General features: G+C 39.5%; 1 protein-coding gene across 3 annotated transcripts; it reads right to left on the bottom strand.

The window, feature by feature from the left end:
* Positions 1-3,468: 3,468 nt before the first annotated feature.
* RAD52 (RAD52 homolog, DNA repair protein) lies at positions 3,469-14,371 on the bottom strand. 3 transcript variants are annotated; one of them, XM_026868528.1, is made up of 12 exons: positions 14,275-14,371; positions 14,056-14,123; positions 12,498-12,599; positions 11,834-11,927; positions 10,189-10,256; positions 9,810-9,928; positions 9,649-9,724; positions 6,109-6,305; positions 5,771-5,913; positions 5,083-5,163; positions 4,478-4,729; positions 3,469-4,211 (listed from the first exon to the last, which is right to left on the bottom strand). In XM_026868528.1, exons 2-12 carry the CDS (start codon positions 14,119-14,121, stop codon positions 4,156-4,158), a joined length of 1,254 nt encoding a protein of 417 aa, XP_026724329.1. In that variant the 5' UTR covers positions 14,122-14,123; positions 14,275-14,371; the 3' UTR covers positions 3,469-4,155. The 3 variants fall into 3 exon arrangements, with proteins under 3 accessions (XP_026724329.1, XP_026724327.1, XP_026724330.1); XM_026868526.1 differs by having other exon boundaries at positions 14,056-14,354; XM_026868529.1 differs by having other exon boundaries at positions 5,771-5,907; positions 14,056-14,353.
* Between the last annotated feature and the right edge of the window lie 5,736 nt (positions 14,372-20,107).

Genomic DNA, 20,107 nt, shown 5'->3' with positions numbered 1-20,107 from the left:
ATGTTATTGCTTGATTTTTTTTTTTTTTTTTTTTTTTTTTCTAGGAGTGCTGTTCCCCCATGGAACCTTAATAGGGAGTTTTTCTGTCTGTGTATGTTCTCACGCTTTTTACGAAGAAGCGTGCAAGATCTGTTCCTTTCCTGTCACTTTTTACAGCCGTTTTGGCAGCAAGGGCAGGTACAGGCTGGATTCAAACGCCTGAGGGTGAAAGCTAGTGGTGATGTGGCTGGGCTCTGAGTTCCCTGGGTTTGGGGTTTATTCTTTGTACCTGAAGTGCAGGCTAGAGCTACAGAATGAGAGAGGAGGCTCGTGGTGTGCGTGCGGTGGAAGGGAGAGATAGCAGGGCTCCCTGTGGCTGAAGTGGAGCAGAGGCCTCTCTTCCCTCCCTCAAAGGGATGCAGAGAAGCCATCTGAACGCACCCAGTGCAAGGGGAGACTCGAGCTCTGGGGAGTGGTGACAGACCTGAGGCAGTAATGAAACAAGGGGAGTATTTGTGACAGGGGGACCCAATCAGCTGGATGCAGCACATGGTTATTTAATGTTGATAAGTTTGAGGTCGTTTTTTCAGTTAATGTTATGCAAGAACTGGTTTTATTTACCATTGATTTATTCCCCCCTTCCTGTGGATGAATAACTGAAGTCTAGAGGAATAAACTAATGCTACTGAACTGTTAAATTATTTTGTTTAATATTACACTTTGAGTATCTTTTTCCACATAAAATCTGTTTCTGAATTACAAGCATTTTCTTTACATTATTTAACAATGTACACTGTAAAAAATAAAAATAAAAAAATAAAATTAATTGAAACTTTGGGCTTCCCTGGCCGTAGTTAGTTGTATGTTTTGCACTAAACCCAGGCACTGCGCTTCTTGTATGATTGCGCTTTGTGCTGCAATTTGTTACCTTTGTAGAATATTTAATGAAGTCGTTCAAATAAACCAAACCTGCTTTTGTTGAGCTGTGGGTTTTCTTGTTGAACAGCAGGTTCCAACCTCTCTGTCCTCTTACTGGAGTGTTCTGTTACCTAATTTATCAGTTTATCACAGGAAAGCACAAGAAACCCATTTTAATGAGATGCTTAACTTCTCAAAACCAGTGGTCAGTAATGAGCCTCTGGCTTTTTAATAGAATACTCTGAAACAAGGTTCTATAAAGAATAATTCATGGTGGTTCTGTATGAGAGGAGAGGCTGAGGGGAAGGGGAGGGAGAAGTTGTAGAGTATAAGCAGTATGATTTCTTTTATGGTTGAGACTGTCAAGAAGTTACTAAATTGCACAAACAGGCTTGGTTGTGACCATCAGGGACTTGGCGGCTCTCCCTGTTGGCAACTTTGCTAGCAGCAGATCTGTGTTTCCTTCCGGCAGTGAAGCTGGAGCAGGGCCTGCGGCGAGGGCTGGGGGAGCCCCTGTACCCCACCCTGGGCACAGAAGGGTCCTACTCTTGCACTTCTGCAGGGCCCCTTGTCCTCCTCCCTGGAGTGGAAGGGAGCAGGGCTGGACACCTGCGGTGGTGGGGGAAGGAACCTTTTAGTGTAGCTCTGAAATAGAAATTCCATCCCCAAATTTGCAACCATACTGGTAAAGTTGAAGAGTGGAACTACTTTACGGGGTCATTCTCTGCTGTAGGCTTGCAGGAATTATTTGGTATTTTTAAACACTAATTGCTGCTGCATTTCTTTCCATTTTAAGAACAGCTTCTGTTATGAGTCATGCTGCACAAGGCCTTGAAGAAAAAAAAGCAAGCTCCCAAGTTTTACTGCCCTTTTCAAAGGGACCAATCCTGAGAGGCGTGTTGGGGTGATTTATCTTAGAGGAGGCCTGGCTACGTTTGCATCATTTCCACAGTGTCAAGAAAGCTGATGCAGTTGTGTTTATATGAGACTTTTTTTTTTGGTTATAAAAGTTCAGAGCAGCTTTGAATACAGTAATTCTGAATGTCTGTATATTCCCGTCCTAACAGGTATCCAATTTCAACAGAACAGGGAGTGCATGACTCAAGCATGCGGTACGTATTTCTTCCCTGAGCTGTTCTGAATGTAGCACTGAACTGGAGAGAAACTAATGCAGTGAAATGTGAAACTATTTTCTAGATGTCTATTTATTATATTGTTATTATAAATATTATGTTGTCGTTAATTATAATTTCTCCTATCTCTCCATACTGAAGTCAATGTTTATTCTTTTTCCTGTTGAGGAGTTAAGTGGGTAGTAGAGAATCTTTTAAGGAAAAAGGACCAATTAAGTGGTGAAGGGAAAGTAGGAGGAAGAGCAATAAATGCTGAATACTTCCAATGTAGTTACATTTAGACTGCTTTAAGAGACTTGACCAGATAGAGCAGTGACTGTAAAGTACAAGAACAAGGTCTTGTTTAAAGTCCAACATTGATTCTGGGGTTGGACTAATCAGAGTTCGTGTAAATTTTCGTGGTTCAGCTCTAACTGCCAGTCCTGTGCTGTCATCCTCCTCATCTCCAGCACTGCACTTCTGAAAAATACCACTGTATTCAGCTTGAAATATGGCTTAAAAATTCTTTGACCTTATTGGAAGGAAGAGCTGTTGCTTTGCTCTGAAGTTTAAAACACACTTGAAGTTTTTTGTTGCCCCTGTTAAGGCAAACACAAGGCTGTACAGATGTGGGGGTTGTCTCTTTAGCTTCCTACCTGTAAGGAGGCAGAATGTGTTTACTTCTTTGAGCTTGTTCAACAGGAAATGAGTTTTAACAGTTTGAGGGGTTCTTCCAGTCAGAGAGGGACCTGGGGGTGCTGATTGACAGCCGGCTGAACAGGAGCCAGCAGTGTGCCCAGGGGGCCAAGAAGGCCAATGGCATCCTGGCTTGTGTCAGCAATAGCGTGGCCAGCAGGGACAGGGAAGGGATCTGACCCCTGTACTCGGCACTGGTGAGGCCGCCCCTCGATTCCTGTGTTCAGTTTTGGGCCCCTCACTACAAAAGGACATTGAATGACTTAAGCGTGTCCAGAGAAGGGCAGCGGAGCTGGTGCAGGGTCTGGAGCACAGGTCGTACGGGGAGCGGCTGAGGGAACTGGGGGGGTTTAGTCTGGAGAAGAGGAGGCTGAGGGGAGACCTCATCGCCCTCTACAGCTACCTGAAAGGAAGTTGCAGAGAGCTGGGGATGAGTCTCTTTAACCAAGGAACAACCGACAGGACAAGAGGGAATGGCCTCAAGTTGCACCAGGGAAAGTTCAGACTAGATATTAGGAAGCATTTCTTTCCAGAAGGGGTTGTTAGGCGTTGGAATGGGCTGCCCAGGGAGGTGGTGGAGTCCATCCCTGGAGGTGTTCAAGAGTAGGGTTGACATAGCGCTGGGGGATATGGTGTAGTTGGGAAATGTCAGTGTTAACGTCTGGACTGGATGACCTTCAAGATCATCAAATTCAAGATGAATCTCTGATTTTGTATAGAAGCAAAACCAGCTACAAGGGTAGGTTGCTTTACAAATTTCAGGTTTATTTTTATATTGAAAAGGGTTGAAAGCTAATTTAAAAACAAGAGTGCAGCTCCCATTCATTCTATAAAGGGCCGAAGCAAACACCGAGATGCTATACACAGCTCTGGCAGCAGTCCCTGTTGCGCAGGCATGGCTGAACATGCTGCTGCTGTGCAGGAGCCTGAAGCAGCCAAGGAACAGCTGAGGATGAGCTGTGGGCCAGGGCAGACGGCTGGGCTGCCCTCCGGGGCTGATGCTGCCACAGCTTCACAGCCTCAGCCTCGCTGATTGGAAGAGCACAGCTTCATAGGCTCTGCCATCTGACCGTAACCCACCTGCTTGAAAATCTTTTCTCTGTACTGAAATGCAACACTGAGGGAGAAAGCAGCTCTGAATTGCATCTCATTTTACATATTAATTCTCTTAACATTTCAGGCAAAATCTGTGTAGCATCAGTTTGTAATACAGCCACAGTCTAGTACTGCAGAAGCAGAAATGATTGCTTGTTTATAGAAAAAGGCATCTGAAACATGTAATAACCTAAAAATATGTTAAATTCCTGCTGGCTGTATTAAACCTTTCTGTTGATTCACCATAATATACAGAAAAATCCATTAATGCATTGAACTTCCTCACATAATTTGAGCAGCCAACTGCAGTCTTCTGCGGTAATCCCATATGGAGGTAATGACACCACCAGGTGCCTTATGTAGGTTCTAGCCTCCTTTTCTTCAGGCTTTGACTTCTGTGGGGGTTGTGCTCTGCCAAACAGGGAGACAGTGAGAAATGGAAGTTTCATAAAGCTTTTTTCTGCTTTAAAAGTGCTCCTCAATTCCTTTTCTAGCTCTTCCTTGATAGGACAGTTGGATGGAAAAAGCAGATAGTTCTCCTAGCCCACTATCATAGCATCTGCAGCCAGTCTGAGAAAAGATGAATGTTTCTCCTATTCCAATTTACTAACAGTGCTGCTTTCAAAGCCAAGAGCCATTGTTAGGCCAGAACTCAGTTATTTTTTGGTAGCACGTACCTGGGGTATGCTGGTTGGCACAGCTCCTGTTGCTCACGATTGTAGCAGATGGCTGCAATTGTGCAAGTCTAGCAGAAGCTTTGTGGTAATTCATTCTGTGAGGTGTCCTGTTACGAGTAGTCATCTTAGTCATTTGTTGACGTCCACAGGGTGTTTCAGGTGTCTGGTGTCCAGCTGATGGGTCTGCTCTTCTGTGACCCATTATCTTAAGATCAACAGTCTCCAAGGAAATGTCCCAAAGTTCAGGATCATCTAGAATGAAGGAAAATGTGATCAAACCAAAGCTGGCAGTACTGTGCTACAGGAATGACAGTAACTCCAGGACCAGCCCACTCTTTTCCCACAAGTGGTAGCAACTATAAAAGTTAAACTGTAAAGCATATTTTATGTTGATGAGATATTACAACTCTGGTGAAAAGTTTAAGTGTGAAACCCCTCACAGCGATGGATATCATTTGCCTATCACTCAAGCAAAGTTTGTATTAAGATCAGACTCATACTCACACTTTCATTATTCCAATCTCTTCAGAACGTTTACCTTTACACTAAAGAGTTGATTTAAATGCTAATGATTTAACACTATTACTCATCACTTTTTGGCTGACCTGCAAAGAACTCCTCTTCTATTGCTAGTTCCTGTTGTACTGCTGCTGGAGTGCTGTGTTTTACAGGAGGATCAGATGTTGCTGGATGAAGGCAACACAATAAGAGATTAGTATCAGAAATACAGAAGAACCCTTTCACTCCTTAACAGTGTGTGAGTGCCACCAGGTACTGCCATTTTTCTAGAACTGGTTATGTTTTGGTAGTGGTATGTGGCATGGTAAGATTCTGTACCTGATGACAGCTGACAAGAGCAACTGAACTACTTTAAAATGTTTTTTAGCCTGTTTACCCTATCCCCAAGTTCCTGCTTACAACAGCTATCCAGACTTCCCCATGAGTAAATAGCAACATGGTAGTAGCTAATGCAATGTTTATTTGCCTGCAACCACCTCAGTGAAGTGCTGCAGCCTCAGTTTGGGTGTGGCATGTTAAGGGTGCTGAGAGCAGCTGCTGTGCTGGGTGATGCCTTAGGGTGGTTGGGAAGTTGCAGTTTTAGAGCTGACATTTGTGCCACCTTAAGAACATAGAGGAGAAAAAAGTATGACAATCCTCCTTCCTTTGGCTTCAAGGGTGTGTTGATAGTACAGGACAAAAGCAAATGAAACTAGTAAGGCTTCTGTATTGAGGGTAACATGTGGCTACCAGTAGCTATCATTAAAACTGTCAATTTTTAACGTCAAGCCTTACCCTGTTTGCTGCTAGGAGTAACTACTGGAACCTGATGCTTTTTCTTCATCTGTTCCCGGAACTGTTGCTGTAGCTGTTTTTGTCGCAATTTCCGCTGGTAAGTGGCATCACACTCAATAGCTGAGGAGTCTGTATTTCTGCCCCTTCCCCCAAGTAAGCACAAAGTTAAACAGGATTTCACCAATTACATAATATGAAAAAAAAAATGCATAGAGATAACAGCCAGGAAAATCTACTAAACTAGCATTTAATGGCATCTTCTGAATTCACCCATACATGTGTTTTAAAAGGTACAGTAACTTCTAATATAGCTTATAAAATTATTATAGCAGTCTCACCTGGAACTACTTGGCTGTTTCTGATCTGCTGTCACTACAGCAGCCTCTGTCTGACCAGGCTTACAGTTTGATGCCATCTCACAATGTTGTCTCTCTCCTGTGTTCTGCCTTTCTAAGCAGCTATTGTATCTTGCTTTCTCTATTTCAGGCTCATAGTCCTGTCTTTTAGCTTTGACCAAATCTAACTCAGCAGGTATCTAGTAAGGAAAAAAAAGAAAATCTATTCAGAAATTTCCCTCAAGTTAATGAAATATGCACAAGCTTTTTTTTTTATACAGTACTGTTGAAAAATCCAGTTTGTTTGCTCTAAGTACAATAGTAAGTTAGAAAACTGAAATGCATTTTCAGTACAAAGTCATCCAATTAGTTAATCACTGAATTCATGAGACTTTGTGTTAGTTTTAGTTCAGTGCTGCAGGGCAGATAGCCCATGTCTGCCCATACTGTTCTCCCCACAAACGAGAACAGATGTAGGTCATCGATGCAGAATTCTACAGCTTCTCTGACCTTCACGTCTGTTGCTGAGTCTGCTGGCTTTACTTTCATTCTTGTATTTACAAGTGCGTGGCAAACCTTTACTCAGTTCTGCCATCATGAGGTCACTGAGGGAGGTACACCATTCTTTTTTTATTAAAGATGGGATGGTTGGCTCTGTGACTTTACAAGTTTGTGGCAATGCCACTAATAAACAATAACCCCATCAAAGCAGAGAGATGTGACATCTTTACTTGGTGAGGAGTCACTCTGGATCTGCTCCTGCAGTCTTAAGTTAGCTGGGTTGAACTGATTTACAGCTCTAGCCTGGCTAGCAGAGTTGGGTAAATCCTAGTATGATGAAGGCAACTTTATTATGAAACTCCATGGATCTGCAGCTGTAAAAGGCTTGCTTTTTCTTCACTCAGCGAAGCAGGTTACTGCCTAGAAGCCTACTGCCCCAACTGGTACATGTCAGAAGCTAAGAGGAATAATGTTGGTACTGAGGTGCAACCTCAGTAACAGCCAGGACAACTTTAATACTATGAAGAATGCTTTGTTACATCACAGCATACTTATAAATTATGATAGCTCTGAAAGAACAGGGTTACAGTATGGCTGTCACTGATGAGGATGTAATCACAATTTCTTGTCTCTTTCCTGAGCAAAGACCTCCAAAAGAGGCATTGCTCTGTGGTGTTGGTTACCTCAGAAGGCTCACTGACCCATTGTTTCACAGAAAGCAAAGTAACTTGCAAACTGAACCCTAAGGCGATAAGGAATCTGAAAAGCAAAGCAAGATGTAACATGGCTTCTTATTGTTCAGGAAGGATAAGAACCATAGTTATGGCAGGGAAGATAAGTGTTCAAGTACACATCAGTTGCACCTGCTAATTTGTTACACATTCAAGAGCTACAGTTTGCCAGTAGTATCATAGCAGGTATTTAAAACAAATACATTGGAGTGTAGATCCTCCTAATGTTATTCCTCATCCTCCAGCAGCCAAGTCCAATACATCCTGCTCTCATAATTCAGTTGCAAAATGCAGGTACTAACACATTTTTGAAGTCAAGCAGAGGATGTTTGCAGGGCCATTTGTCCACTCCTCATGTAGCAAACCAAAATAGCGTTACCTGTTTTGTCATTCTGTGGTAAAACTTTGAAGTGACTAGCAACAGCTAAAAGTTGTTGTGGGCCCAGTCTAAACAGTTTGGTTCGCCCTTTCTATCATGGATGCATATAGCAGTTTGCAGTGATCTTTTGGGGAAGAATCCAATTTGGGGAACTGGAAGTTGTAACCACCTTTAGAATTCACCTTTGCTTGAGACTTCAGTACAAACACATTGGTACAGAATAACTTGTGAACTATTCTAACAAGAACAATGAGGAGTGAAATGCACACTAAATTTTGTTACAAGGACCACACTGAGTGTATTGTCTATCTAGCTGTAATGAGCATTAGGGCCTGGCAGAGTTTGTTATTAAACAATTATTTAATTGTTAGTTATTAAAAGGAGAAAGCAATTATCAATACATATATTGACAGTGCTACTGTATGATTTTGCTTAAAATTAAGTGAAAGTTCCAACTACAACAAGCAGCGTTGGTATGTGACTCACCTGGTATTGTTTCTAGGACATTCTGTGCTACGCATATTAAAAACTTTATTTGAAGGAGGAAGTACTTCTCATGAAAAAACTTTCTATTTTCTGTCAGAGCTCCCTAAAGTCTAAAGAAGCTCCTTTTTTCCTGCTGCCCACTGGCTTATAGGCTGCCAGCTTGAGAGACTTCAGGACTACATGAAATAGTCCTGATTTTGCAGGAGTGCACAGAGGAGCTGTACCTGCTTTAGGGTAGGTTACACAGATAATAAATATACTGTTTGCCTACTCTTCTGCCCTGCCCACAGCCTCTGGTTTTATGACCTATTACAGAAACTGGAAATTGTATAACTGTATGCAGTTATTTCCCATCCTTTTTTTTTTTTATTCCTGAAAAATCCAGTTATGAGAGGAATATGACAAGTAAGTTTGATTTTTAAAATTCATAATAGTAAATTGGATTGTGCTACCACTGACAATGAGAACAAACTGAGAGATGTGTTCTATTTTTTGCCTTTTATAGGGCAAAATCATAAAGAAACAGACTCTATTCCCCCAAGGACTTCCATTTTACCTATGTCATGAATATGTAACTTGGCATTGGTATCATTGCTGATTCACATTTAAAGCAGAAGTGGCCAGATGAGGGCGATGAACTGAGTTGCTGCAACTGACAAAGCTTAAAGTCTTAAAAACTGTAGCACATGGAGAAAATGGCACCTAGAACAAGCTAGTCTCAATAGTTTAGTGTTTCCTGTGGTAATATGTAGCCTGCTACGAGCACAGATGGCACTGAATGGAGAGACTTAGACAACATGGCCATAAATCAAAGAATTATCTAGTTTGGAAAAGACCTTGAAGATCACCTAGTCCAACCATTAACCTAACACTGACCATTCTCAACCTAGACCACTGCCCCGGGCAGCCCATTCCAATGCCTAACAACCCCTTCTGGAAAGAAATGCTTCCTAATATCCAGTCTAAACCTTCTCTGGTGCAATTTGAGGCCATTCCCTCTTGTCCTTTCAGGTAGCTGTAGAGGGCGATGAGGTCTCCCCTCAGCCTCCTCTTCTCCAGACTAAACACCCCCAGTTCCCTCAGCCGCTCCCCGTATGACCTGTGCTCCAGACCCTGCACCAGCTTTGTAGCCCTTCTCTGGACACGCTCAAGTCATTCAATGGCCTTTTTGTAGCGAGGGGCCCAAAACTGAACACAGTAATCAAGGTGCAGCCTCAATGTCACATGAGATCTTGAGTAGGATACTGTTTCTTCACCACAGTAATCTTGCATACTGCAAATAGTCAAAATTTAGAGAAGCTGTGGTAAAATGACAGGGAAGAAATCTGTAGCAACACATCCAGGGATGAGATATATCGATACAATTATTTATAACCTTTTTAATATAAAGGACCAAGAGCAGTGAACATCTTGCAAGTCCCTGCTCTAACAGTCCATGTACTGCACCTGACGTGGAAGTTTATTCACGGCTTGTAGGTAGTCTTTGTCTAGAATGCAGTTCCCAAGAGCATTCCCAAAGCACCTGAGAAAAAGGAGAGCTCACTGTGACTGAAAATAACAATTCTTACTTAGCGTATGAAAATGTACAAGTACTAATCTTCACTTACTTGAGTGCTCTCTTCAGTCCATCTGTTACTGCCTCCTTTCTTGCCTTTTCTAGGGACAAGGCCTTAGACTTTAGGCCTTCACTGACACCATACCCCACATCTTCATGGTATGACCCATCCTGCAGTAAAATTTAAAAAATACTAAGTTTAAGGGAATTTATGAACATACAGCACTTCTTGTTAGATACTGTACCTTTCTAAGCCTGATTATTCACTCTTAGCTGGTTATTCTATAACAAGGTCAATGTTTTGGACACCACTGGGTTCCCTGCTGTACTACAGTACTCAAGAACCACAGTCTGACCCATGCATGACCTTTAATTCACAGCTTTAGGCAATTGTTCAACTATAGACAGAGACAACAAAAAAATCCACTTACCTTAAGCTGAACTCTCACAAATGCACAGACTCCCACATAGAACCTGCCATTGCTGAGGTCAACAAAGTCTGGGGGAGGGAAAAGTAACATCCTAAATAATATAAAAGATTTCTGATCCCCATTTAGATTTTATTTTGTCCTTTGAGGACATTCATAAACCTGTACCATACTTGCTGAATGCACCCAAGATCATCATCTATAAAATGGAGCATGACTTACAAAATATTAACTGTAGTTTGAGAAGGCTGACTTGCATATATATTCTGGGCAGGTTATGTGATACTTTCTGGTTACTTGTGGCTAGACCTGCCAAACGCTCACACCCTGCTACCATGTATAAACCTAAACATATGAAAGAAGAGGTGTAAATGTTACTTCTTATTCAGCTACATATCCTAAATGTTCAAAGCATAGCAATTTTTTCAGCTGAAAGGAAAGATTTAAAGTATCTATTTGTAAAAGTAGCAATGGAAAAGAAACTGTTGTCTATAAAAGTAATTTATTTCCTATTATATACTAGAAATCTCCAGTTTGCAAAATCTTGCACAAGGCTTTACCCAGGGAAGACTGCCTGAAAAGCTTAACAGGTTGCAATACAACTCTCTAATCTACCTTATTTTACACCAAAATAAATGCTATATAAAATGCATAGGGCACTCTAGTTAGCAGTCTTGCAAGTCTGATAGAAACATGACGTGTTCTGAAATTAAATCCTTTGAAGGTCAAGTAACTGTACACTGGGGCCCAAAAGTTCTGTACTCATCTGGTTTATTTATTTAATTGTTTTGTAAACCTGATGGAGCTGCAAGCCCTTTTTCTACCCAGGAATTTAAACCCAAATATAACAGAATCCTGTCTCCAAATTTCTAAGGAATGGCTTATTATGGTATTATTTGAAAAAGACAGATGTTTTGAGGGATGCCAGTCCTTTCTTGAGTGAAAAGGAGGAAGAAAAAAGTGGTACAGAATAGATAGAAAACAATGAACTGACTTGTAACCTACCAGTCTGAGGTAAGAAAAGACTTCTGAAGGCGGGGGGGAAGGAAGGAGGTACAATTAAGCAGTTTTGTTGAGCTACTTCAACAACCAGTCTTCAGTCTAAGCATAGCAGATCTGAAACAAAGATACTACTTCCCTGACAGGATCTATTTCAGCTAAAATCTCAGAACCAGCTGTTGGATAGAAGAGGAATCTGCAGAAAAAGATGGGTCCCTAAAGATTAGAGGAATATTAACTGAGAATATGAACTTGCTAGAATGTAAAAATTACAGGTGAGTATGAAAGTTAGCTCAAGGCTGCTGGGTGTTAAATAGTTTAATTGTAATTACTCTTGACTGAGTGTTCCCATAGAGATCAGAAAACTTGATTAGAATAGCTCAAGAATAATCATAAACACACTTAGCATAACGACTATGACATATTCCAGTGCAAGATCTAAAAAGAAAACAGAAGCTCCATTATTAGTCAGTTTCTCTGAATCTCACCTACTGCTAAGACACCTGGAAACGCCACATGACTCTCCCTAGGTTGTTTGAAGTGATCGAGTTCTCAGATAGATACCCTGGTCCTTATGTAAGAGACTTTTCCTTCAGTGCCTCACAGTGAAACAAGAGGAAAGACTTCTTTACCCACAAGAGATACTTACCAACATTCTGCTGAGTGACTGAATGAGCCCAGCCATTAAAGCCAAACATCTCATTGGCCAGACTGATTACCTTGTGACCCTCAATGTAACAGACCTGAAAAAAAAACCCTTTATGTACATAAATACATACACATGTGCACACATCCATACATGCTTTATTTTAAAAAGGGATTACACACGTTGTCTTACACTGAGGAAACCCAGCTAAATTCAAGGTTCAGATAATGTGAATAAAAGGATGATGGTGCAGCTTTAGATTCACCCTTTTCCAGCAACTGTGATGAAGGGGTTAATGTGACAACAAATATGACTTAATCAGTGGAAAGCAGAGATAGTGGGCACTGAAGAGAGTAAAATGTAGCCGATGTTGTATCATGCTTCATATACTCCAGTTCCGGGAAAAAATAAAATCATCTTAATGTTCCACAAGTACATAAATATTCTATTGTAAAGGATGACACACTGAAAAGTTAAGACTTTTTTTTAAAAGTATAAAAGGAACCTGTGGCTCAGTAAAAGCCAGAATTTATGCTAACTTTGCTTTCATATCTGCATAAACTACTAGTGGTAAATTAACTTAAAGTAAGGATTATTGTAACATTTTTTACCCTGTTTTTCCTGGAAAAAACTGTGGGTTGAAACATCTATGCATGTTTGTTCATACCTTTTGTCCTCCTCCAGCTTGCCGACTGCTGATATACTCTGGACCCAGTCTCTGACGAAGAGCATGCTGGATAGCTTGATATTCACTTGCTGTGTATTGATACTTGACAAAAACAAGGTAAGACAAATCTCACTATCCCTGTTTTGCCTCCCCCTCTTCTCCTAATGTCACTCCTTTATCCAATTTTTCCAAGTCCTTTCGAGACATGTATGATCCATTTTTAGAATCAGGATGTAACAGACAAGGAAAGACCTCAGGGTATGCATGGGCATTACATTTGTGCATTGCATTGTTTTTTTTTCTCTTACTCTTAAAGTATATGCATACAAGCATTAATTATTGAGCTGTAGCAATTATTTTTAATTTCTCAAAATCATCACTTACATTAGAAAAACTGAGATGAGCCAGGTCTACTAGTATCCTATTGAGATCTTAATGCAATCATAATCCTAGTCAAGGTTGCCAGCAACACGCATATAAGCTTGTATTTTAGCTCTCAAAAAACCCCCATAGTATCTCTTTGACCAACAAGAAAAATGTATTTAAAAGCTCCACAAAACCAAAGTTTAGCCTTACTCTGCCTTCATATGCCATCAGGGCAGGGAGGATAGCAGCTTAGGCAAGGAGTCAAATTAGGAATTTCTTGAGGAGTGTGCAGCAAAATTCCTCTCATGCAGGAAAAGTCCTCTGGCTAACTCCAACATCACTGCTGTTATCATTAGATAACACCAAAATTGCTGGAAGCTTAAAGTGTTGTAACTTATGCTCCTTGTCTTAATAGAAATACAATTTGTAAGAGTTAGAGAAACCTAAATGCATGTTTAAGGATTCAAGCACTAAAAAGCTTGTGTTGCTATGCTCTGATGTGGGACAGAACAGAGATGTCTACCTAAATCGTAAGTATTATGTATGCATGTATTGTCTGCCCTATCATTCAGCAGAACACAGAGTTCGATAGACTGTGTGCCACGTAAGTTCCAACGCCTGCCAAATCTCTCTTATTTGGTTCTATTTAAATTTAGAAGATTAACTTTTATCTTTTTCTGACACTAGAATGCAAGCCTGTAACCAAAATATGTAAGGAAAACAGGGGAGTGCACATGCCTATGCCATATTCAGGGACTATGTATAAATGCCTATCATGGAGAAGAGAATTCACAAAAGGTCTGTTCAGTCCAGATATGTTTTTTCTTTTTTCCAATTGATTATTTTAAAATTTTTTTAATAGGTGAAATTAGTTGGGTTTTTTTCTGAACCAGTACCGAGAATGTGTGTAACCACGATCCAGCCCATCTGGGAACAAGAGAGAACAAAATGAGCCCCACTTTTAAGGAACAAAATTAAAAACCTTTTGTGAAGAATCTAGAGCAATTTATTACAACTGGAGGCATGCCAAGGCTATCATGGAGAAAAATGTAATGTATAATTAGGTATGGCATAGGTAGGGTAATGGATATGACTCCAGCCTTACTGTATCCAACTTTAAAATGAGTAGATATGAGAGCAGAATTCCAGAAGCATAAAACTTCTACTTCCCCCTCAGGCGAAAGGAACTGACCTGTCCGAAGCAAGCAACTGAATTGCTAGTGCAGCTTTCGCTGTCTTTCCCTTGACCTTCAGGCATCCCTGAAGATAAGAGAAAACGTAAACAATGAAGATAACAGAACTAAGTCCATAAGAAGATGTGTCAAAAAGCTGTTTAAGTCCACTGCCCAGTGCACATAACAATATTCTGTAATAGAGATGTTGGACATTACTGTAATATTATACTTCTCACTCCATGGAACTGCTGCAGCACCAGTCAGAAATTTGCTTTCTGATGTTATTTCAAAACAGTCCAAACTTTTCTCCTTAAATATGTTATACTATATAGGCAGAAATGGCTAGAAGTAGAGGCACTGTTCTGGTTGTCCACCCATAAAACCAGTAAGGGTGACCCTAAATAAAGACAACAGTGAAACAATTATTTTATTTGAAGAATAAATAAATTATTCTTGCTAGTAAAAAATAAAATCCAACAGCAAATGGATGCTGCATAAGAACAGAGACTAGAACAAAAAAGTAATAATGTCTCAAGTCCTTATTCTAAATATTACACTGTTAACAATAGAGATTTTTTGTTTTGTTTTGTTTTTAGGTACATGTGAATGCATTGTAACATAGGTATGGAAAACCAAAATAATTCCCTCTTTCAGATTCTTTAGTGCTGTGTTTCTAGATCACTTTTAATATCCATTAATACTTAGACTATGATAAAAAAAGAGGCAACTTTCTAAAATTCTACTTGTCTATACCCTGACTTGTCAGTCTTTATTATTTTGACAGTAGTCATATTCTCTTGTGTTAGGATGTATCATATAAACTATGAAGAGTTGAAAAACATACAGAACCTGTAAGAATTTTAAGAAGGTGTACCGATAATTCAGTAGATGTCACCCTTTTCCAAGCCAGTATCCAACAACTACCCAGTACTGCATTCCCACTCCACCCTGCTGCTGGAGAAGTGCTCTTGCTGAGAGCTTATACAGCAGGCATGCAAACTGCTGCAGCAGTTCTTCTATACAAGTCCATTAAGACAATCTTTTATTGTCTTTGCACAAATGCCGAGTCCAACTGGTAGTCTATCTCTAAGACTTTTGGTTGCAATACCAATTAAAGACAAATCAATATATACACATGACAACTGGAGATGTCAAAACAGTTTGAGACAGTCTAAAATCCTCAGTAGATAGCATTATTTGACAGTCAGTCAGAACCTGGCTAGTATTATGATTTGCTAATGTACTTCAGGTTCAGCACTTTTGAAACCAAGTTGTTTTTCCAGTCTCTAAACAAGGAAGCTAAATTTTACTGAGAACATGGCAAAAAATTTTCAGAAAAAAAAGATACTAGTTGTTTCTTTGGCAAGTATGAGCACTGGTAATTATGTCAGGTATAGCTAAAATTCTCCTTAATTTTGGTTGGCTATAATTATTCCTCTTTGGTACAAAAACTGTATAATTGTACAGTGTTTATACATTTGAATGTGTTTCAATCAAAATGTAGATGCAATTTGTGGTAAATACATTTCGTTTTGAAAGAGAACAAATAGAAATTAATATTAACAGGAGAAATACTTGTGATTTAAGCAAGCTATTTCCCCTGATAAATGAAGACTCCACTACATTGTGAGGGAGATGATTAGAGAGGAAAAAAAAAACACAGTATGTGTGTTGAATGGCAGAGGGAATCAAAGTTTGAACAATCCTACCTCCCCCCCCCTGCCTCTAAGCAGGCTAAATCAGATCTTAACCATTACAATGCCTTTGGTGAAAAAACAATGCACAAAATGTGTGCATTTGCCTACATAATCCTATTACCAGTTTGCCACAAATCTTTCTGCACAGTAGGTGGGTGTCATTTGAAGCAAAACTGTTTTAATTGAAACCAGTATTAAGTCCTTCAAGTTTTTATATGGTGTATACCGTTATCAGTCTAAATTCTCTAAAGAGATACACCTTTAATGAAGCTCTGAATAAGGTGTGGGAATTGATTCTGAATGAGACAGGGGAACTACAGAATTCTGCTGAAAACAGCTTCACATCATATGGTTTTTATCCAACAGATCAGATGCTGCTAGAGAATACTAGCAATATACTTCTTCGCAATAAACAGTTTAAAAACATGTCAGTGGTTTGTATTCAAATTATGTATTACTTTACAGCTTGTGTGAAGGAGACAGATGATGTCAATTTTGTTTCAGGCTTTGCCTGTAGGAACAGTTTGCTTCAGCTGTTATTTTTTTTTTTTTTTTTTTTTTTTTTTTTCAATCAGTGAGGTGCAGCACAGAAAAGCCCTATGTCTCAAAGCAATTGTCAGAGCATTTCAAAGTGACAGAATTTTAATTTCAAAATTATTAGAGTAGGAGTTCAGAAGAGAGAAAAGTTAATTCTGCAAATTGAGCTATAAAACTACCTCAATACCAGAGCCAGGAGCTAGGGAAGGCAAGGCGCTTCCATTCCTCAACAGAAAATTGTTTCCTCACCGCCATCCCCCAATACTTCAACTCACATGAAACATTAATAGTGAAGTAGATAATAAGCTATTGACTAGAGCACAAAAGAGCCACAAACGCCCTCCAGGGCCAGGATAGTGCTAGGAGATTGCCTGACTCATAAACGAGCATTAAAAAAGCTGTATTTTCAAATGATCTTTAAATACTAAAAATTAAAGTTCAAATATACTTGATCTGCATGCAGGATGATAAAAGCAGTTTATCAGCAGCTTAAAGGTTGCTCACATTGAGCTGCTTGTCCACCAGACCCCCAGGTCCCTTTCCCCAGACCTGCTCCCCAGCCAGGCAGATCCCAGTCTGTGCTGCACTCCTGGATTATGTTTTCCCAGGTGCAAGACCTTACACTTGTCCTTGTTGAACTTCATGAGGTTCTTGTTAGCCCACTCTTCCAGCCTATCCAGGTCTTCCTGCAGGGTGGCTCTCCCTTCTGGAGAGTGTCCACTTCCCCACTCATCTTGGTATCATCAGCAAAGTTTATCAGGGTTCACTTGATCCCATCATCCAGATCACTTATGAAGACACTAAACAGCATTTGGCCCAATATCGATCCCTGGGGGACCCCACTTGTGACAGGTTTGAAAAGGAGCTATTTACCACCACGGTCTGGGTGCAGCCTGGCAGCCAGTTCCCCACCCACAGCACAGACCTCTTGTCTAGACCATAACACACCCGTTTCACCAGGAAAAGGCTGTGAGGAACTGTAATGTTCTCAGAAAGTTTTCTTATCACTGAGAAAAAACACACACAAGACTACAGGTAGTGCACTATGTTCCAAAACATTACCTTGATAAGACTAGAACAAGCAAATAATATTAACAGCTTTTACTACTACCATATTTTGATCATATTTTTTAAAAAAAGTCAATAATAGAAAAGCTTAAAATTTGGACAAATTAGGTACCCAGTCAGAAAAAATGGCCGCTTTAGGACACTGGATATAAAATATTATATTAATTTTCAACAACAATCTAGAAGTAGGTTATTTATTTGTATGGTGGTAGTGAACTGAATAGCTGTGACAAAAACCTGTGTGTGTACACAAATTCCCATATAGGAAATAAACCAAACTTTTAGACCAGATAATCATTAATTTAATCTGTTCAAGTACAACTACTACTGTAGGTTACGGCAGCAACACCCTCAACTTTCATGATAGTCTGCACATAATTTCTAATTTTCTAAATGAACATGTCCTCACAAACCTGTCTATCTTACTGTCCCTTACTTCAAAAAGAGATTTTGGTCCTAATTGATCTATTCTCCTGCCAGTTCCCCTTTGTCTTGACAGAGTAGGTTTTTGAACCCCGCACTGTGCCTTAATCCTGTGCTAGGAGTGTCAGTTCCCAGTTCTCTTCACATGTAAGGTAGAAACAGGCAGTTTCGTGTCACTTTGAAAGACTTTGCAATGAATTGTTTAAGTACCGCAACTTGGGAAACCCTCAGCTAGAACATGGTCATTTCAAGAAATTAATTGCAGAATCACACAATCCGTAAGATATGATTTTAATATACTGTGTACTTTGAGCTTTTTATTCAGCCTCATCCTTGTCTATATGGTAAGTCTCCTTCACAGTGAAGCTTTAGTTTACTGAGCAAAAATCTTAAACATTCTTTCAATAAATGCAGTTCTACTGAGCTCACCAAGAGCAAAAAAGCAATGCATGTAGCAACTAGTGATATAGCAAGCACTAAAGAACCTAAGGCTCATATTGGTCTAACCAAAAAAATACAGACAACTTCAAAAATTGTATATTTCTGTGCAGTATTATCTTCTCTACAAACTCCAAACTCTAAGCTGATTAACCTGTTATGCAAAGGTTGCTTTATCCAACACTGAGCTGAGGTGTACATCTTTTATGCAGATGATTTTCCTAATCGAGACAGGCCTGTGCTATACCACAGTTTAAAAAGAATGGAAAACAGATTACAAAATGGATGTGGGAAAATTGCATACAATGTAACTCTTCAGTTTTGACAATATCTCTAGGGAAACAGCCTTCATGACTCAAGAAAAGTGAGGTAATGTTCTGTTAACTTCAACAGAACAAAAATATATTCAGTGTTTTATAAGCTAAACAATGAATTGCACAGGGATATCATGAGACTGAATGTCTATTGTAAACTAAAGGTGGCCTCTGATGCTTGCCAATACCATATCGATGCATTTTATTGGTTGATTCAGGACACGTTCTGTAGTAAAACCACCCCAGCAAGAGAATAAAAAGGTGTAATATAGAAAGTTTGAGCTATCTGCAGTAGTTTAAATAGATTTGCTTTCAAGGCTTGTAAATACCACTATATCAATTTCTCTTCAGTTACAGCCCATCTCAGATTTGATATACCTTCAGACAGTCCCACTTATTTCAGTGGAATCTATATATGTGGCTCCAAAAGCAAAATTTAACCCTTAGATTTATCAGGCAGTACTACATTTACTTTAGGTATGTCTAGGATGATGATATCATGTCTGAACAAAACAGAAAACACTAATTCTGATTACACCTTATATTCATTAACATTTAAATGAGCATGGTGTAAAACTTTTTCTTCCTTATCTTTATACAAGCTTAGCAGAATAACATAGTGCATTTGCAGGGGAATGTTTCTATTTAGAATATTTGAATACATCCGACATCTGAAATGAAGCCCATCTGGTCAGTTCCTGCATTTTTGGAATACAGGACGAGAAATCATCTCCTTATGCTGAGTCTTCTGTCCTAACAGCCTTTATATGCTTGTCACGAATTCATTGAACATCACTATATCGCAAGTTGCTTTAGGGTCCTACTTTTCCAGCAATTACAAATCTAATTCCAGTCCAAATGGGTTAGTTTAATGCATGTCTTGCTGTGTTAGACTGCATAATTTTCAAATTTGGCTGGTTACTCCTCCAAACATGTTCCTTGATAGCAGGGTAAATTACTTCTCTCCTACACAAGTTTGTTCACTTTAAAATTCAGCACCCATTGTCACTTCTGCGTTAGAAGGTTTCATTAGATAAATAGTGCATCAATAGCACCTTATGAAATAGATCATTCCAAACAATTCTAGATTTGAAATGCATTTGCTTTATAATATAATATAAATACCACTTAATTTCTTGCATTAATCCATAATTCTATATAGAAAACGTTTCATTAAAGGGATTAACTAGTACTCCTTCACAAATAATCTTTCAGTGAAGTTATAAAAAAGCCTGTAATGACAGACAATGAGCTAGGTTCGTAGTAAGAAGTGCTCTGTTTTATTGCACCAAGGGGTAGAACTGAAGGAAAAAAGAAACAATTTGTTTGGCATACAAGCTCTTTTCCAGGTGTGAAATGGCAGCACCTCACAGTTAACAAAAAAAGTGAACAATTCACTCTTGAACAATGAGTTTCACATTTATAAAGATGAAGCAAAAGAAAAGAGCTTGTTCTGCAGACCAGATCTGGCAGTAAATGATTGTAAATTATTTATGGGGGTACTTCTATCTAAAAGCCCGTCAGATTGATTTATAACCACATCATTTATGTATAAGCCACTTTAGTCACTGCAAGGAAAAGAGAGCAGGCTT

Source organism: Athene cunicularia (genome assembly GCF_003259725.1).
Source record: "Athene cunicularia isolate RWA chromosome 1 unlocalized genomic scaffold, athCun1 chr1_part2, whole genome shotgun sequence".
Taxonomy (NCBI): Eukaryota; Metazoa; Chordata; class Aves; order Strigiformes; family Strigidae; genus Athene; species Athene cunicularia.
The sequence above is the reverse complement of the archived record's forward strand: the minus strand, read 5'-3'. Positions and strand labels throughout refer to the sequence as shown.